At 39.2% G+C, this 20,983-nt stretch overlaps 1 protein-coding gene across 2 annotated transcripts in view; it reads left to right on the plus strand.

Annotated features, from left to right (window-relative positions):
• Nucleotides 1-7,776, plus strand: part of SCNN1A (sodium channel epithelial 1 subunit alpha) — a 307,957-nt gene extending 300,181 nt beyond the window's left edge. For both annotated transcript variants that reach the window (XM_044079561.1, XM_044079562.1), the window contains 2 exons: nt 5,357-5,432; nt 5,535-7,776. In XM_044079561.1, the coding sequence (XP_043935496.1) occupies nt 5,357-5,432; nt 5,535-5,966 (508 nt within the window). In that variant the 3' untranslated portion in view covers nt 5,967-7,776. The remainder of the gene's footprint in view (nt 1-5,356; nt 5,433-5,534) is intronic.
• The last annotated feature ends 13,207 nt before the right edge of the window (nt 7,777-20,983 follow it).

The raw sequence follows: 20,983 nt of genomic DNA on the forward strand, positions 1-20,983 counted from the left end.
TACACATTTTTTTTATAAGACCCGCTGCTCCTACTACTATTGGAACTGTCTGGGTATCTTTCTTCCACACTGTCATCATTTCTGCCTGCAAATCCTGGTATTTTATGACTTTGTGTTTCTCTCAGTCTTTTTTCATGGACTACAATATCTAGTTTTCTTGCATCTCTTTTTTGAACTGTTGGTAATGGATCATCCTATGTGATATAAACTTCATCATTTTCTATAATGCTTTGTGGTTTATGTTTCAAATGTTTCTCAACTACTTCTATATTATAATGTTTGCACAATACCCAATTCAACAGTCTTGTCACATTATTATGTCTTTCAGTATACAGTCCTTCTGCCATTAGTATATTGGAACCAGCAACGAGAGGTGCGACTGTTTCCAATTCTGTTTTACAAAGCCTGCATTTGTCTGTTTCTCCGACATGTTCATTGGACTTTGTAAACCAGGGTGAACATAGCTCACTATCTTGGGCTGCTAATATTAACCTTTCATCTTCTGGTTTAAATTTACCTCTCCATAACCATTCCTGCATCAGATCCTGATCATCACGAGGTTGTTCCAGGAGTTTCTATACTTGCAACTATATTTATGCCTTTTCCACATTTCTTGCCTTCTTATCTGATCTTTCACTTTATATTCTTTCTTTTGTTTTTTTTAGAACATTCAGTTGCTGCCTGACTTTTGTCTACTTCTGGTTTGATTTCCATTCCTGCTTGACATCTATATGCTTCAGCTAAATTAAGTAGAGAACTCATCTTAGACTTGTTCTCCTCATGTTTTAAAACTTTCACTATGTTTGGATCTTGTGAGGTCAGCAGATATGTATGGAGTCCTAAACTTACAGATCTATATATGTAATCAATTTTGAGGAGGCCCATATCTCCTTCAGAACAGGGAATACATAATCTTGGTATACACTAATTTTTATAAATCATTTGATAAGCATGAAACATTTTTCTTGTTTTCCTGTCCAACTGATCTGATCCAGTACCTTCTGAGGTCAGTCAATCACCCCAAAACTGTTAAGTTAGAACAGGAAGGACAAACTGGTTTATAGCTTGGAATTTGCTCCTAGATATCATAGGTTCATAGATAGGTACTAGGCTATTGGCCCTAGGGCCTATATCAGCCTAGCCAAAAAGGTACCCTGACTTTTGCCACCCAAGAAAATTATTTTCCTGTGCCCCTATCGATCGGAGCCACAGAAGTGATCCCCGGGGTGAACTTCCTATCTCCCATCCAAATATCAAAATTTTTCTTGATGAATGCTAATGAGGAGCTTTGTTTAACATAGATAAATAGTTTGTTCCAGAGTATGGGAAGTCTCTGGGACAGGAATCTATCCCTCCAGCATGGTCTGTTTATTGTGGTGACAAGATTTAGGTCCCTAGAGCTTGTAGCTCGGAGGGATTTCTTTAAGTGGAGCATGTCCAACAGCTCTGAGTTTTATTCACATTTGTTCATGTTCATGTTTTCATAAATTCCCAAATATTTATACACTCCTTCCTGCTCAAGTTCCTTTATATCACATTCCTGTCCCATACTGATATTTTCCTGGTACTGCAGATTTCCTGATTTAAAGGTTGCTTTTGCACATTTATCAAGAGCAAATGGCATTCTTACATCATCTGAGAAAGTTTTGACCACTTGCAGTTGTGCTTTTAGTTCCTCATCTGATGAGCTATACAGTTTTAGATCATGCACAAACAGAAGCTGAGAAGTCCTTACACTTTGTTGTTTTCTGGGAGCCAAACTGTAACCATGACCTAATCTGTTAAGTAGACAGCTTAATGGGTTAAGGGCAAGACAAAAGAGCAGCGGTGACCAAGAGTCATCCTGGAATACGTCCCTTCATCATTTCTTTGCTTGAAACTGGTTTGCCATTGTTTCATAGTCACTGTAATGTAATCGATCAATGTAGGGTGTATCTTATACATTTGTAAGCACTCCTTTATCCATGAATGTGGGATGCTGTCAAATGCTTTTTTGTAGTCTATCCATGATACACTTAGATTCTTTCCTTTTTTACAGTTCTTCATTATGACTTTATTTAACAACAAATGATCCTTTGTTCCATATGACTTTCTTTTATTACCCTTTTGTTCTATTGCCATGATTGAGTTTTCTTCGAAATGACTATAAACTCTGTCAGCATCAATTCCAGTTTATACATCGAACGTTATTGGTCTATATATTTTAGGATAGCTTGCAGATTCACTCTTAGGAGTATTATTTTTCCTGTTATTAACTAGACTGGAATCTGTTCAGGGTGCGCATATAAATATTTCTCACTCAGTGCTAAATCTTCATGTAAAGATGTTGATACTTTTAGCCAGAAGTTAGGTGCTGCCACTGGGACTGGAGTGTTCTCGTTAGAAGTTTTCTCTAATTTAGTTTCAATTTATCTGGCTGTTCTCATTTCATATCCTGTATATTTGACCTTCTTACTGTTTCTTTTATTTCTTCTATCCATTCAGCATCTTTATGTTCCACAAGGTCTTTAGATATTTCACCAAAACATGTCTATTTGTTCTTTCTTTGGTGGTGTTTCTATTCCTTTTGCCTTGTTTCCCAATTTTCTATAAAACTTTTTTGGATCATCAATGAAATGCTTATTTATCTGCATATCTTCTAAGTTTTTCTGCCTGTGCTGATATCTTTAGTTTATTATTTGCAATAGTCTATGACAGATCCTGGTCTGTTCTGATATTGCACGTTTCTTTTATCACTTGTATCTTTCTAAGTATTTTTGTTGATCTATTCCCTCTTCTGTATTCTTCTAATAGCAACACTTCTTGTCTTAATTGCTTTATAGTTTTCACTGTTCCATTCTTCCATGATGGTATTTGATTTATCCCCTTCCTTTCCTTTACTGCTCTGTGTTTTTGTGCTTGTGTTTTTCTGTTGTTAATTTAGCTGCACAGTAATATATATTATTTACTTCTGTTATATTACATGAATTTCTATGAACAGTCCTGATTACTGTGTTCATTTTTTTATCAGACATCTAACATGTTGGCTCTTACTGACTTTCTGCAATCTGTTTCTTTCATTGATCTTAATAAGTCTATCCATCTCTATTAAATCAAGCAACTATTCCCATAGATCATTTCTTCTAAACTAAGGGCACATTCTTTGTTCTTTGTTTCTTGCGGGCATTCTACAGAAAGTTCCAGAACATCTTCCTGTGACATATTCTCTTCAGCTTCATCCTGTGTCGTCTGTTGCTCTTTCATACGGGAACTCACTGGCTTATCACTCCACAATATTGACAGTGTCAGACTTGCCACCATTTCCTGTTCCTTCCCTTGCTGTGCAACACCAGCTGAACTTTTATACTGGTTTCCCATGGAAGTCTCCAAAGTATCTTCATATGAAACTATACGATATTTCCCGCTCCAGCAGTTTCTGCTTAATTTGGGAACTCATTTTTCCATCATGCTGTGATGTTACCAGAGTTAGATCTTCTACACTAAATCCTTTATTTCACAGGTAATCCATAATCTGTTTCTATTTCTTTAACTTCTCCATTAAAAATCCTCTTTTCTACTTCCCCTTTGTTTTTTTAATTTTTGTATAGGATAAACTTCCATATTTGGATACCTTTGCCTGTATTTCTCTTCAAATATCTCTGGTGCTGTTTTTTTGTGTTGATTAGTTCTCCTTTGCATAAATATTGTACATATTAAATCACTCTTTTTTCCCATGTTCATGTTTTTTTATACCTTTCAAAATGTAGATGTAGCTAAAGAGACATTTTTTTACACACACACACACACACACACACACACACACGAGCATATATTATGGGATAGATGCCAAAGTGCCTGAGAGCATGGTCATCGTTCATGAGTAGTCATATGGCATGTACTGCAGACACCCTGTGGTCACTACTTAGGTTCATATCTCAATGGATTGAATGCTAGAAAATCGAGTTATTTTTTGCCAACTATTTTTGGTAAGTTGAAAGTACTGTATAATACAATTCAGTGTAAGATTTTTAATTTTACCTAGCCTTACATGCCGTGTTATATGGCATTGTTGAGACCAGTGGTGCATTAGGACACTTTAGAGGGGTTAGAAACTAGAGAAAAAAGACAAATATTTTGCTGACAGAATGAATATGAATGAAAACTAAGGACATTAAACATTTTCAATTTAGAGCAGGAAAAATACTCTGAGAAAATTGCATGGCATTCCAAAGTCCATGACAAAAGTGATTTAAGATGGCTTAAAATTAAAATACAAATTGTAAATGTATATTTCTATTAAGATTGAAATGAGATCTTTCTTTGCAGAATAGACATTGGCCAAAAAATTCCTAGCAATGGTTTTGGAATGTGATCTCAGGAAGATGCTATGCTCAGAATTGTGTAGGTTAGGTGTGTACAGCAACAGGATAACTAGTAAGGGGTGACGGCTACCAAGAGGGTGGATACATAGACGGAAGTGGTAGACAAAGGCTTATTTCCATCTGCCAGCAGATATTTCTCTATGTTTAATCAAGAGAAGGAATATGTGGGTGAGGGGGAAAGTGGGGTGAAGTACTTGGAATGCTCTTTTACTGGAGAACAGCTGTTTTACTGGAGAAGCCACCTTTCCTCCCAAATCAATTTAAAGGAGGTCTTAACACCTCTTTCTGCTATTAGGGCAGTTGCATGTTTATTTTTTCCTACTATTTCTGATAAGTTGGAAAGTAGTGAATAAAAATTCAGTATAAGATTTTAATTTTATTCAAAAATAAAAGTGAAATTACATCTTACTTACTGTGTGACCTTCACAGTGAAATTATACTCCTATAGACTAGTGAGGTGGGAGTGTTTTAAAGCAGATTTTATCTATATAAATATGTCCTTTGGTATCTGAATAGTCATAAGTGCTGCTTTACAGCTTTGGCTTGAATTCTGACATCAGGTGATATCTGGGTAAAGTCTGCAGTTTTTTGGGGTGGTTTATGCTCACAGGGATTTCCTCCAGTTTCCTTCCACATCCACAAACCTGAAGCTTGTACTGCTTGGTTAGTCTTAAACCATTACTCGGTTTTCATGAGTGCCTATATAAATGCTATGTTGTAATTAACCATCCTGACAGCTGGATGGATGGATGTACAGATAATCTGTTTGTAGGCTGGTTTAGAGAAGGGCATTTTTAATGCAGGTCCTCTAACTAGCAAGTCTTCAGAAGGATACTGCAATTATATAATGTCTGGGGATGATTTAGAAGAACTGCATATATTTATATACACTTTAGTGAAAGGTATATGTGTATTTATGTCTCTACCAGTAAATGTCAGATCTCGTAAAACAATTTCTTCTCATTTACTGCATCATGTTTTTCTTTTACTTGCAGAAAAGTTATTGCGAAGCTGAATATCTACTTCTATGAATTGAGCTATAAAACAACAGGGGAATCTCCCTCATTTAACGTAAGTTCTTGCCATGCTAATTTTTACACTTTCTTTTTTGTATTTGTGCAACCATAATTATTGCTCTGTGGTCTGATTAATTCTGTCTGCATCCTGCTACAGGTCGTGACCTTGCTATCTAACATGGGCAGCCAATGGAGTTTGTGGTTTGGCTCCTCAGTCCTTTCTGTAGTAGAGATGGGTGAACTGGTAATCGATCTCATTGCCGTCGGCATCATTGTACTGAGACGCCGGCAGAGAGAGAAAACGAAGGCCACAGATGACACAGAGGATAATTCTCCTTCAGAGACTTATGTACATCCAAGGCAGGAGAACAGTGACAATGAACATAGAGAAAGAGCACCAAACCGCATTGAAGTGGTTGCAGAGATCAGTCCACCACCTGCATATGACTCTTTGGCGCTGGATACACCTGTGGCTTGTTCAGCAGATTGCAGCTGTACTCGACGAATGAGCCAGACTAGTATTAAAAGTCACACATCAGGCAGTAGTAATACAGAGGAAGCAACCGCAGAGGGGCCAACTGCCCTCTAGACGGCTTATGTGCCTTAATGGTCAGTACTCAAATTTAAGTGGACTCTTCTCAGATGTTTTATTAAACATCAGAAAAAACTGAGCCCTTACCAAATATGTGCCACTCAGGGTTGTTAATATGAAGGGAAATGCACTCATGCTACTACCCTCATAAGGCATTCAAACTGTCCAAATTTAGGCAAGCTGTGATGTATAATAAATCAAAGTTTGTCAGAGACATGAGAAAAGCACATACTTTAATTTTTTTTCAGAAGCCAAATATTTGCCTTTTCTCTGAGTAATGATAGTCTTGAGGTTATTATCTTAAGTAGTGGGAGTTCAGAAATGCAAGAGACTCACCCCACATAACAATAAATAAATATAAATGTGCATTTGTGATCTTTCAGTCACAGTTTTGTAGATCCAAGTCATAATGTGCAATATTTTTTGAGAGAGCTACAATATCTGCCTGAATGTTATCTCTAACTGCGACTTTAAAAGAGATGGTCTGTACTGCTGTTCTAACTGAGCCATTATTGCTTTTACGAGAAACATGGAAGTCAGACTTTTGTTTAAATATTTTTTGTCTATTCAGTCTTGTATCAATTTCTTATCAATATAACTGTTGACTGATGGAGTGGCAGGGGAAAGGATGGGCGGGCACTTACTCATATGCTCCCTAAGGGGAGGCGTGGTCCAAAGAAGGGTGTTGCCCTCGGATGTAATCTATGAGCATGGTGAGTGGGGAAAGAGAGTGAGTAGGTCATTAAAAAAATGCCCCCCAGATGGAAGCACAGCTGAAACCCCAGGACACCTTCAAGATCCATGAACAGCTCCCATCAATAATGGAGTAAGCTGGGGGGAGGTTGGAAAGTAGCTGGTAGACCTGCTGTGGACTTTAGCTAGTGGGACCAGGCCAGTAAACACGAGGTCTGACATTGATATTTCCATGAAAACAGAATCCACTCTCATGGGTGTAAAGTCTTTTCATTGCCTAAGTCTTTTTGTCATAATATTGTGTTTATGTCATAATTCTTAATGAACCATGATGCTTTGTAATAAACAGTGCATCATAACAGTGCTGTAGGGAGACAAGAAAAGGGTGACTAAACTACCAAAGCAGCTCACATTAAAAACAAAGTGACAAAATATTAAACTTAAAGAAGCAGAATCTACTAATACTCTTCTAACAAAATGTATACAAAGCATGATGAAAATGAGGAAGCAACATGCCTAAAACTAAAAGTATACTCTTTATAGTTAAACAGAGGCACAAAATGGCTGAACTGACATTTTCTCAACATAGTCAGACTTTGCAATTTTAGTAAGCATTTGTTACATCTGAAGAACACGTTTGCCCACTAGTGCAGAAATTAGATGCCCGATGGCAATTTCAGCACCCCTGGTTTAGTGATGGATTTAGGTTAACAAAAAGTGGAACAAGTCATGAAGGATTGTGCACACAGTGGACTGTTCTGGTTTCCAGGAAATGTGGTTGGGAAAGGTCACTGCTAAATTGACAGTTGACATAGGCCAGGACAAGTTTCAGCTCATTTGTATGGAAAAAGAACATATGCCTTCATTGCAAGCAACAGTGCATGCAGTTCAGCAAATTAATGTACATCAAGCTCCGAGATTAAAAAGGGGACAGCATTTCTGACAAAAGTAAGATGATAACAGGATAATACATCACTTTAACTGCTGATATTCCTGTCCCTTGCTAGGCTTAGCAGAGGAACCTATCCACTGTTATCTGACTCACCATACCATGCCTTAATGGCATAACCCAGACACCTGGCAAGCAGGTTAATGAGGGGGTAGTTTGCTTGTAGTGAAGATGATCAGAATTAGTCTGAAGAAGGAGGGGCGAAAGTATGCTAAACATTTTTAAGGAACTTAACTCCTGTTTTTTATCATTCTTCTCAGTTTTAAAAGCAAGTGACATCCTTCTGTGTACCTTCAAACCCAGGATGAAGCGAGCCCTCTGTCACTGACCCACATATGGGTGAGAGATGACACCACCAAGCGATTGGATAGTATTGACTTATGTTAGAGCAGGAAGACACCAACGGCACTGTAGTAATATTTCTGTAAGTTCAAGGTATCAGGAAGACTGTAATAATATTTATACACATTGAGTGTATCAACAGGACAGTTGTACCATCTGTAGTAAGCTCAGGCTATTGGCAGGACTCCTCTAATATTTTTGGTAAGCTCAGGGTTATCACCAATGCTGTAGAAATATTTCCTAGTAATCCCACAATGTCAGTAGAATTATAGCAACATCAATAATACTGAGAAAAAAACTAAATTCTGAAATATTAAACAAGAGAGGCAGAAGGTTTGATAGCTGAAGTCAACATGATAAAATATAGGTTGCCTGAAGTGGTAAAAGCTAAGTGTATGTAGATGACAAATTTCCCCAAAATACACATATACACACACACACACACACACACACACACACACACACACACACACACACACACACTCAGAGAGCAAGGGTTTAGTTGTTGTTTTCCTGCTTTAGCCAAGAGAAGTTTAGGTATTTTGGCATTCAGTTTAGAAAGCTGATATGCTGTAGTGATTCAATTAACATCTATAGAAGATCAGGGTGCCAACAGAAATGTCATAGAAAGCCTGATGGTTTAACAAGTCTGATGGTTTAGTACAGGGGTTAAGATTATATTTTGAGTAAATATAGTCAATTAAACACTTGTGAGTTTCATTCCTTTAATCTCTGTTTGCATGCTGCATACTTCTGTACAAGCTACCTTACCAGAGTGTGCTCCTGACTCCTTTAGAAAAGAGGCAGTAATGCTTTGTGGCATTTCCTTGTTAACAAGCTGCAGTGAATTGTCATTCTTTAACTTACCTGTAGGTGTGCAGGGAGTGAGTGAGTGGGTGAGTGAGTGAGTGAGTGAGTGAGTGAGTGAGTGAGTGAGTGAGTGAGTGAGTGAGTGAGTGAGTGAGTGAGTGAGTGGGCATTTGTGGTCTGCTTTAGGCCAGCACTCTATCCAAAATGAGCTTCAATACCTTACACTTGCTGACAACCAGTAAAGGTTCCAGCACCAGTATAACCGAGTAAATGATAAAGTGAGTAATCAGACGTTGGAAGGATATATAGAGAGATGGATGGATGGATGGAGTGATGGATGGATGGATGGATGGATGGATGGATGGATGGATGGATGGATGGACGTATAGAATCAGTGGCCATGTATCTGTTCACTAGTAAATCTACAGTTCCCATAATTTAATGCCATCAGTCATAATTTCAGGCAGTTATAGGACTGTTCTACTGCTTCATATAAGGACTAGGCATTCATGGATTATCATGTTCCCTTTTGTAAGAGAAGGTTGTCATGACAACTATAGCATAATTTCTTGTGATGCCAACATCTACTCTTGCCAGAGGAGCAAGAGGGTGATTGCAAAGAGGTGTGACAGTCTGAATGCATCCCTTTTCTCTTATGAGTTTTAGATATTCCCCTTAGCACAAAACAAATATTCTGTCAGACTTTCTAACAAACTAAAAAAAAAAAATCTTTGTAGAATAAATTACTGCTTCAGCGTTCTGCACTTGTCTTAATGCCAGAGGTTCACATAATGTGTTATTCTCCAGCCTTCTTCTAAGTTTGTTATCTAGAATGAAGGCTGTGAATGTGGCTATGTGAATGTAAACATGTTACAGCTTGCCCAAATTCCATTTACACACTGGTAACCGACATTGCTGAACTGTTGAAACTTGAAGCATGCATTTGTTTAACAATTACTTTCTAGTTACTAATGAAGTCTTGTACATAAAGTCTAAAGTATCTTATCTAATGCTTGTAACATGTCTTTTGTATAAACTGTGAAGATTCCTAAACTGTTTAAAATTTGTAGTATTTAAGTGTATAACAACTAGTACCTGTATGTTAGTAGTCTAGTAATCTCTTGGAGCTTATCTCCCCGGGACTCTACTGAAAATGGACATAAATCCAGTTAGACTATCCTGGTCAACAAATGTAAGATAAAAATAAATAAATAAATGACCTCTTCCCCACTCACTTAAATACAGTAAGTTGTATATTCTTGCCTAGCTGGCCTACATTTTCTTTGTTTTAACCAACAGCGATAACAATGTCCATGATTCTGAAAATAAAGTATGGTGCCTGGATTTATATTTTGTGAAGGAAACAAGTCTTTTTCTACCTCATTTTTTTTTCTTAAGAAAGGCTTAAACAGCAACTATTTCCAGTAATTCACACCTGGGCACATTTCCAAAAGCAGTTGATTTCTTCTTTGTCTTGAGGTACTGGAGCTGTGTTGCTGTGTTACTAATGTTCCATTTCCTGAAATTAATTTTGTTTTGCATTTGGAAGGTTAGCATAAGGAACTGGTAGCAACAGACTGCACTAGAAACCATTTTCCCTTTCCATTTTAGCAACAGCACAAATGTCTGGACTGAAAAAACTAAATAAATAAAGAGCTGAGACCTCCCACTTTTCCTCCCAGTTTTGAGACTGACTCTGGAATGTAATGCCACTGCAACTTTTCCAGTCTGTGAGTTGAGTAACATTGCCACCTCATATACTTCGAGTCAATACAATAAAGTGAACACTAGAAAACTTAACAGTTTCACTCCCACTTCAGCAACAAATACACATTAGGAAAGGGTATGTGTTCAGATTTAACTGAATTTTCTGTTGGAAGATTGTTAGTTTGAATTCCAGCTTAGTACCCAATATAAATCAGAGTTTCTTCTTGAAGTTATGGTCACGTTATGCTCTTCATAGGCACCTGGTGTGGGAATACAATCCACAGTCTTCTGATATTCCCAGCATGAAAAACAAGTGGGCTACCTTATCAGCTGATGACATAAAGTAAAAAATACCTATTTGTTAACCAGGTAAGTCCACTGGACATACAGTCTCTTTGCAGGAGCTAACCAGGTGCAAGGTTTGGTTTAAGTGACTTACCCAACATTACAGAGTAGGTAAATGAGTGCTGAAGGAAACAAACCCTGTACCACAGAAATTACAGCACACAGCCTTATATCTCTGTGCTGTCTGCCAAATGCATTTTGTTCTTAACTGCAATTAAACAACTTGATATGAAATGCTGAAAATAATACTGTACATACATGCTGCTTAGGTTGGGACTGAGATATCATTCATTCATTTAAACAAGTCACCTTTTGTCTGTTTGTTCTTACAGATATCAGTGTACAACTGAATACGATTGCTGCTAATATGCCCTTATAATGAGTTTGGATAGATTTTGCTGTCAGTAATGGGTTTTAATAGCTGACCACACAGAGAGTTAGATTTTGTGTCAGGATACTGAATAACTGGTTGCTTATTAGTAAATATTAAGTCATTTGATCTGATATGAATATATATCATTAATTGATCACCTGTCTAATGATACATCTTGGATATATTTGATTGAATAAAGAATTATACAGAGGTTCATCATAAATTACTTTTGGTCATTAATTTCATTCCTTGTTCAAATTTTAATAAAGATTGGTCATTTAATTCACTACAAATTTCAGATCTGATTTCAAGTTGATTGGTTCCAAGTTCAGAGGAATATTTGTATTATTAATTTGCACAGAATCATAATCTAGAAAACAAACTAATCAAATACCAAGCATACAGTCTTTTGAAAATGTGAAGCATATACTACATAATATCTGAGTCACATCAAATCGCATATTCTAAAACAATATAAATATTTTGCCTAAGCTACTAGTGCAGATTTTTGGAAACCAAGATAATTACAAATCTGTATTATTTTGTTGTCAATCACTTAAGCAGAACCTCTGCCATTAGATAAGTGACCTGTATGACTTTATTAGGGCTAAAGTGGATCTCACAATTGGAAAAATAAAAACACCATCCTTAACTTGATTGTGCTTTTTTGTGCAATGAAAAAAATATTGTGTGAAATAAGTGCAGATGATAGATGATTATATTATGTATACAGTAGCATCAGTAATGGCGCATAACAGAGCTGCACTTCATGCTGAACGAGCGTTATCTTCCGTCAGAACCAGTACGCATAACAAAGCTGCACTTCATGTTGAATGAACGTTACCTTCCATCAGAACCAGTGCGCATAACGAAGCTGCACTTCATGCTGAACAAGTGTTACCTTCCATCAGAACCAGTACGCATAACGAAGCTGCACTTCATGCTGAATGAGCATTACTTTCCATCAGAACCAGTGTGCATAACGAAGCTGCACTTCATGCTGAACGAGTGTTACCTTCCATCAGAACCAGTGCGCATAACAAAGCTGCATTTCATGTTGAACGAGCGTTATCTTCCATCAGAACCAGTGTGCATAACAAAGCTGCACTTCATGCTGAATGAGCGTTACCTTCCATCAGAACCAGTGCGCATAACGAAGCTGCACTTCATGCTGAATGAGCGTTACCTTCCATCAGAACCAGTGCACATAACGAAGCTGCACTTCATGCTGAACGAGCGTTACCTACCATCAGAACCAGTGTGCATAACGAAGCTGCACTTCATGCTGAACGAGCGTTACCTACCATCAGAACCAGTGTGCATAACGAAGCTGCACTTCATGCTGAACGAGCGTTACCTTCCGTCAGAACCAGTACTCTGAAAGCTGCATTGTTTAGTACCTTGTTACAAAACAGATAGCTCATTAGCAATGAAACAATGGCTTAAATTACTACTTAGAGGAAAAAGAGATATTGTGCAGCCATGCTGGAGTGTCGTTCTATGATAAGAATGAGAATTAGGAGGCTGCTACTGAAAACATGACATTTTTATTTCAAAACAGTAATGTGTATTTGTGCATTTGGAAGTGTGTTTTTTTCTAAGTAGGATGCATTGCATGAGAATACTGCATGACATTGTGAGACCACGATGCTTTGCCAGAGATGGCCTGCACCTGTCACCCCTGGGATTCCCGATACCGGCTAAGGTTCTTGCCGCCCCCATAGTGCCTTTCTTAGGCAAGGTTCAAATGACAAATTCACCACCGTAACAGGAACAGGCAAGCAAAAACTGAGGGTGATGCTACTCAGTGCTAGAAGTCTAAATCTCAAAATGCACTCACTCGAGGCACTCCGTAAAATGGAGACCATCGATATCTGTGCAGTGACTGAGACCTGGTTCAAGGCTCCAGAGAGCACCCCTGCACTACCAGGCTATAACTCATACCACACTTTTCGGCCATGTAACCTGGACCAGAACACCAAAGGCAGAGGTGTGTCCATATTCATTAAGGATATCCACACCTCCAGGCTAGTTGTTCAGCATAATGCAGCCGAGGTTATACAAGTGCAACTAACTCTGGGCAAAACTGCAATCCAAATTGTAGCTTGCTATAGATCACCCACCATGTCCCAGGATTCCCACATCTCTTTTCTTGATGTACTGGAAAATATTAGGGTTCAACAAAACACCCTAATAATTGGCAATTTCAACTACCCCACCATTAACTGGGAAAACTACTCATGTACCAACTCCTTCGCTCAACGCTTTCTGGAATTCATAAACTTCAATGCCCTGGATCAACTTATCCACAACCCCACCAGGGGCAACAATATCCTAGATCTAGTCATTACCAACATGAGTGACCAGTGTTGCACACCTGAAGTCAACGCCTCATTGGTCCGATCCGACCATAAGCTAATTACCCTAGATATCCACATCCTGCCCCCACCCCCCATTAAGAAAACCAGGGTAAACAATTTCTCCAAAGCCAACTTCATGCTTCTTAAGACAGAAGAGGTGAACTTCATGACACCCATGCAGATGGACAATACAGTTACAACTACTGAATTCTACTCAATTGCACTTTGTAAGCACTTACATGAGTGCATGGATTGTGCTATCCCAAACAGAACCAAGATGTTATCCTCCAAAAAAAGGAAGCCAATCTGGTGGTCCCCTGCCATAAACAAACTGTACAACAGAAGGAAGAAACTGTTGCAAAAAAGAGTAAAATCCCATGAGTGGAGGAGCTCTCTGGTCAGCCTCAGTAAGAAGCTGCAATCCCTGATAAAATCCTCCAAAGCTAGTTACGAAAACAAAATCGCCACTGATTCTAAAGACAACCACAAAGCATTCTATAGCTATGTCAAGAATCTCAATGGCAACACTCAGATCTGCTCTGAGTTACAGCACAATGGCACTAAATATACAGACCCAACTGATATTGCCAACGTCCTGGCAGATAGGTTCAGTGCTACACTTAAAGACATCCCAATCCCTCAGAGCCACATGCTCCAGGAATCTAAACATTGTCATCACAATAAATAAAACATGCTGGAGGGATAGGTTCCTGACCCAGAGACTCCCCAGACTCTGGAACAGATTGCTCATAAATGTCAAGCAGAGTGCCTCTTTGGCCCTCTTCAAAAGGAACCTTGATGATTGGATGGGAGAAAGGAAATTCACCCCGGGGATCACATCAGTCACCCTGCTAGACAGGGGTCCAAGGAAGTAAATAGTGTGGGAAGAAATAGCCAGGGAATTGCTATGGCTAGGCTTGTATAGGCCCTAGGGCTGAAAGCCTAGTACCAACCTATGAACCTAACTTTACCCCCCTCTCACCCCCTAAAGAGCCCATCTCTATACCAGAAGAATGCAAAGTTCCTGTAATCACGGCTGCACAGGTAAAAACCACACCTCCAAAGCCACGAACACAACATCCATGGGACCAGACAACATCCCAGGCTGCATTCTACATGAACTACAGAACGAACTGGCACCCCACCTAAGTACCATGTTCAATCATAGCCTCACCTCAGGCTTTATGCCTGCTGAATGGCACACAGCAACGATTATCCCACTCCACAAGGGAGGAGCCACCAAGGACCCCGGGAACTACCGCCCCATTAGCCTGATGAGCCTGGTCTGCAAGGCCATGGAATGTATTATCATGGACATACCTCTCAACTTGGAAACATCAAAAATCTGGACAAGGCCCATGAAAAATAGGTACAAATCTGTACGCTGATTAACGTAACATTTGCATACATAATTATGTAACCCCGCCTACTCCGATGGAATTGTGGGGTACCAGCAGCTTTGAAATGCAATCTGAAGAACAGACATCCAAAATATGGCACTAGAGCCCCCCTGCAGCCATTCCAATGTCCCATTACCTGGCTATTTCTCCACATTTAGCATAAACACTAATGTGTGCATGCATACTGCTTTACTTCTCGATTGTTTGGATTTTACTTTTACATTTTATAGCACAATGCACAAACACTAATAGACATCTGCTAAACAAAGTAATACTGTCTCACTCACAATGAAAATAGACTTGGCATTAAAACTTCTCTGCCCTTGAAACTTACATTCATTGAAACAGCATTGAAACCCACACCACATCCAAAGAAAATGCATCTGGCCAGTGGTGGATAAAGATTACCTTTGGGCTGTTTTCAAATCACAGGCCCCTTGCACACAAAACAAGAACATGCATGCGTTCTTTGATACACTTCCTGACTTTATTAAATTATATTCCTTGTATAATACAGCACACATGTTAGACGTAAGTTATAAGAGCTCATTTAAATTTATTGTTTGAACATTTTTCCAGCAGGCAATGAAAGAAAATGCATGAACCAGTAATGACAAAACTGCCCAACTCAGAACATTTCCATCATTTAAGTCTACTTCCACAGTCACACACAAACACACACACACACACACACACACACACACACACACACACACACACACACACACACACACACACACACATTACAATAACAACTTTTCTCAGATGAAAGCAAGAATTTAAGCCAAGATAATTAGTCATATGCTTTACTTATCTTTAATATAAAAATACCAGTATATGGTATAACTGTAAATATAGAACATTTACATACAGTAAGCTTGCTAAGTATGACTGCAGCTGTATTGCAAGTATGCCAAAAAAAAACATGCAAAATCCCAGCAGAGATGAACAGTAAGAAGCCAGAATCAAAGCACAACAGTTAACATTTACAGGAAAATGTTACTTATGTTCTTAACACATGAAGTCTTACAGCAGGAAATTCCTTCCTTCTCTGACAACCACTTTATCCAGTTCAGGTAATCAGGCAATTGTAACCTATCACAACATTCAAAGATACAAGCATACCTCTCAACTGTCCAGATTTTTTTGCAGAATGTACAGATGCTTCCCTCACATTTTTGGCCTGTTCCTCATAAAATTTATATTTTTTCTGGCAAATCATTGAGTACTGAAGTCACTAAATAGTGTTTTACATTTTATTTTCAACCTTCATATCCTTCAGAAAATTGCATGCTGATGTAAAACCTATTACTCTAGCAACTTTTTTAAGCGTATTTGCGCAAAATTTAAAATTTGTCTTTGAATCTGGATGCAGAAAAACTAATCATGAGCCGCCAGCAAGTCTGCCCCAGGACACACACATTTGCATACGTATACACACACACACCCACACACACACACACACACACACACACACACACACACACACACATACACACACACACACACACACAAACACACCTTTCCTACCTGAACAGCACTCCGCTTGCATAAACCTCTGCACCTGAACAGCAGCCCAGGCCTCAGACTGTCCTTTTCCACTCACATAAAGCTCTGCATTTGCACAGACAGTCCTTCCTTTCCGCTCCACTCGCATAAAGCTTGGCACACACATACACACTTACTTACTTGTGTGCTGCTTTCCACACAAAGTTCAGTGCTGCTGCCATCTGTTCATTCCGGCCCCGACATAATCAGTTCAGTTCTGCTGCTGTCATTTGCTCTGTCAGTGCCACGGCATAATCCATTAAGTTCTGCTGCTCCCCAACATAATACTCTCCATTCTCTCCATTCTAGGTGCCGTTCCTTAAGTGCTATGCTATATCATTCCTAATCTGCGTGCTCGCATTTGCAAATCTGCCATTCCTGCCTGCTTGCATTTGAGCTCTGCATACATTCTGATAGGCTGGTAACCCTGACTGAGCTGATGTCATTGTGCACGTGATGACGTCAGCCCCGTCAGCGCGAAAATTAAAAAACATTAAAAATGCATAAGAAAAAAATCGGAAATGAAGGGGTGCCACTCGGGAATCGTGGCACCCCTTCATTTGAACCCCAAAACTCGGTAAAAACTGAGTAATTCAGTGTGGTTGGGAGGTATGATCATGGAACATATAGACACCGGTAATCTCCAAACTCTGGACCCCACCCAGTTGGGTTTTGTAAAAGGCAGATCATGTTTCCTAAACCTGATAGACTTCTTTGAAGCAGTCACCAAAGCCATTGACAAGGGTAAGGTGGTTCACACAGCCTATCTAGATCTTGCCAAGGCTTTCGACACCATCTACCACTCTGGAATTATAGATAAACTCACTAAACTAGGTATAAATCCCTATGTCACAAGATGGGTTGCCAACTGGCTCACTGACAGAACCCACACTGTGAAAGTAGCAGACTCCAAATCCGACTTCAGACCAGTGACAAGTGGAGTACCACAAGGTTCAGTCCTGGGTCCTCTCCTGTTTGGTATCTACTTCTCTGAACTACAGGCTAACACAGAAGGTCTTTGGCTAATGAAGTTCGCAGATGACTGCAAACTAGGAGCCATAATCAAAACTCCTAACGATGTGGACATCCTACAAAAGGGCCTCACTGAGACAGATGCCTGGTGTCAAAGCCATGGCCTCAAGCTCAATGCCAAAAAGTGCATTGTCATCCCCTTTGGTAAAAACTCTGTACCCATGAACTACAACATAGGCGGTAGTATACTTAACACCGAAAGTGTGATAAGAGACCTTGGGACACAGGTGGACAGTAGTCTCTCCTTTGATAATCACATCACCACAGTAGTCAGGAAATCTTTCTATGTGGCACACCTCATCACAAAAGGTTTCTCATCCAGAAAAAAGAGGTCATTGTTCCCCTCTACTCATCACTCATTAGACCCATTATAGAGTACAACACCTCTTTTTGGTATGTACCTCCCAAGACATCTACAACAACTGGAAAGGCCACAGAAATACCTCACAAAGAGGATTACTGGCCTCAAAAAAATGCCCTACGCAGACTGTCTCAAAAAACTCCAGCTTTATTCCATCGCATATCGCCTACTCAGAGGTGATCTCTGCCTAACATACAAAACTATGTCAAACCCAGAGCTGTTGGACATGTTCCACTTAAAGAAATCCCAATCCCGCCAAGATACAAGCTCTAGGGACCTAAACCTTGTCACCACAACAAACAGAACATGCTGGAGGGATAGATTCCTGTCCCAGAGACTTCCCATACTCTGGAATAAACTACTTATCTATAGAAAACAAAGCTCCTCATTAGCACTCTTCAAGAAAAATCTTGATGATTGGATGGGAAATAGGAAATTCACCCCGGGGCTCACCTCTGTGGCTCTGCTCAACAGTAGCACAGGAAAATAATTTTCTTGGGTGGCAAAAGCCAGGGTACCTTTTTGGCTGGGTTTGTATAGGCCCCAGGGCTGATAGCCTAGTAACTACCTATGAACCTATGAGAAGGAAATGAAAAGAAAAGAAAACAGAAAAAAAAAACATTGGGAGAAGAAAAGAAGCTAATCTTCTCCAGAACAAGGACATTGACATTTCTATAGCCTATCCAGTTAGTATTCTGAGCAACATATCTGTCACTGAGTGTTATGTTCCAACATTACGGAAAAGTCCCACATCATCCCATTGCATAAAGGGGCAACTCTATAGAGATTGCTAACTTATCACCCTTGACCAAAATCTTAGAAAAATGCATCCACCTCCAACTCTTCAAGTTTATTCTCCAAAATAACAGGAAAAATAAAACACTCAGACCATATAACCAATAACTCCAAAGAAATAAATGGTCTGGGCACACTGGAACAGGCTATAAATAATTTAATTTAATTGATAAAACAAACTCAAATAGAAGCGCTTTCACCCTGCTAAATGCTGGGCTTTTTCAAGTAGAAAAGCGCTTGTATTTGAGTTTGTTTTATCAATTAAATTAAATTATTTATAGCCTGTTCCAGTGTGCCCAGACCATTTATTTCTTTGGAGTTCTTCTCCAAAATTATCTACCCTCACTCAGTATGGATTCAGGCATTCCATAGCACAACGACAACTCTTCTCTCATTCTTGGACAATGTAAACAAATCCAGAGACCATTGTACATATGTGCCCGCATTGTTCATAAGCCTCCACATTGTTCATAGGCCTCTCAAAAGATTTTGATATGGTCTCCCATCTCAGACTACTACATCTCCTCTCAAGATTCAGCCTCTCATCCTAATCTATCCTGATTTTTCTGATGTCTAACAAATAGGCAATAAGTGGTAAAAGGCAAGGATCCATTTCATCCTATCTCACAACCAATACTGGTATCCCTCAAGGGTTTATACTCGAACCACTCCTTTTCAACATTTTCACAAATGACTTTCACACCACAACTCATAACAGCTCTTTAATCCAATACTCAGATGATTCCACCATCATCTGCTCCTCTCAAAATCTATCCCACATAGAACTTATAACCCAAGAAGCTGTCTTCTCTCTGGAGGCTTGGATAAATGACTCCCAACTTATACTCAACCTCAATAAAATTAAACTTTTTTTCTATTCACCCCCAAATCTTATTATAAAGACAATTTTGGCTTTAAAAATCCTATCCCATAATAATACAGAAATTGAAGATGTGCCATCTACCAAACTCCTAGGCATAGTAATTGATGACAAGCCCAAATTTGATCTCCATTTCCCACACAATATAAAAAAACACCCCCATGTCCTACACAATATAAAAAACACCCCCACAACTAGGCATGTTATGAAGGCACAAATATTACTTAAAAACACTAGCAAATACCTTCCTTTTGTCCTTAATCCACTATAGTGCACAACCTTTCACCAACCTCCAAGAATCACTTAAGTCCAAGCCTGAATTCTGCTATAACAAAATAGCTAAATTTGCTACTGGATCAGCACATCTTAGTCATCGCTGTATTCCCTTTCAATCTCTTAAATGGCTCAAGTTACCTCAGCACCTCACCTACGTACAACATACAGTTTCCCATAACATAATTTATAGACCCCCTGCCTACCCCAAATTGCTTCCTACCCTGTATACCTACAATCCCATTAGAATCCTGAGATCTGAACACAAACAACTCCTTACATTGTATAAACCCCAAAACTCTGTTTCTGTTCTTTTTCAATAGCTGAGTCCTGGAATAATCTTCCTGCTAATATCAGACTCATTCATAAACAACATGTCTTCAAACATGTACTCAAAGAATTTCTAAGCAAAACCTGGTACTGTTCATGTTTTAAACCAGATTAACATGTCCTTCCAACCCTTCTGCATTCACTCCTTTCACCTACCATCTCTATTCTAAAATGTCCTACTCTTGTATCTTCCTAACCTCATTTCTCACTTAACTCCTTATTTCTGAACCTACCCATCAGCATATCATTCTCCTCCCTAACTTCTGCAATTATCTAACACTATTAAACTCTTTAGGATGGTGTAGTGGTTAGCATTGTTGCCTCATAGCAAGAGGTTCTCTGGTTTGATTCTCAGCTGGGGTGCCTTCTGTGTGGATTCTACATGTCCTCCCTGAATTTGTGTGGGTTTCCTCCCACATTCCAAAGACATCTAGTAGGTGGATTGGACACTCTAAATTGGCCCTAGGTGTATGTGGTGCATAGGGAGGGTTGGGCCTCAGGCTAGCAACCTGATCCTGTAAAACCTGTACCTGCCATGGAAACAAGTGCTGAAGGTTTCTTGTTGCCCAGTGTGATGAATGCACTGGAACGAATCCAGGATTAAACTCTTTAACCTGATGATTTTACAACCTCTCCACCACCATGTCTCTTTTTAATACTCAGTAATAATCAGAGGCTACTTCAGGTCAACTTTCTACCATTACAGCCATCTCAAAGCAATCTCCTGCACTTCAGCTCCTGGTGTTATTGCTCTACTCTAAAACATATTCCACAGTCTTGATAAAAGTTGATGTTACTTCCTACTGTTATCTGTTA

Source organism: Protopterus annectens, chromosome 8.part0 (assembly GCF_019279795.1).
Source record: "Protopterus annectens isolate FY-2018-M chromosome 8.part0, PAN1.0, whole genome shotgun sequence".
Lineage (NCBI taxonomy): Eukaryota > Metazoa > Chordata > Ceratodontiformes > Protopteridae > Protopterus > Protopterus annectens.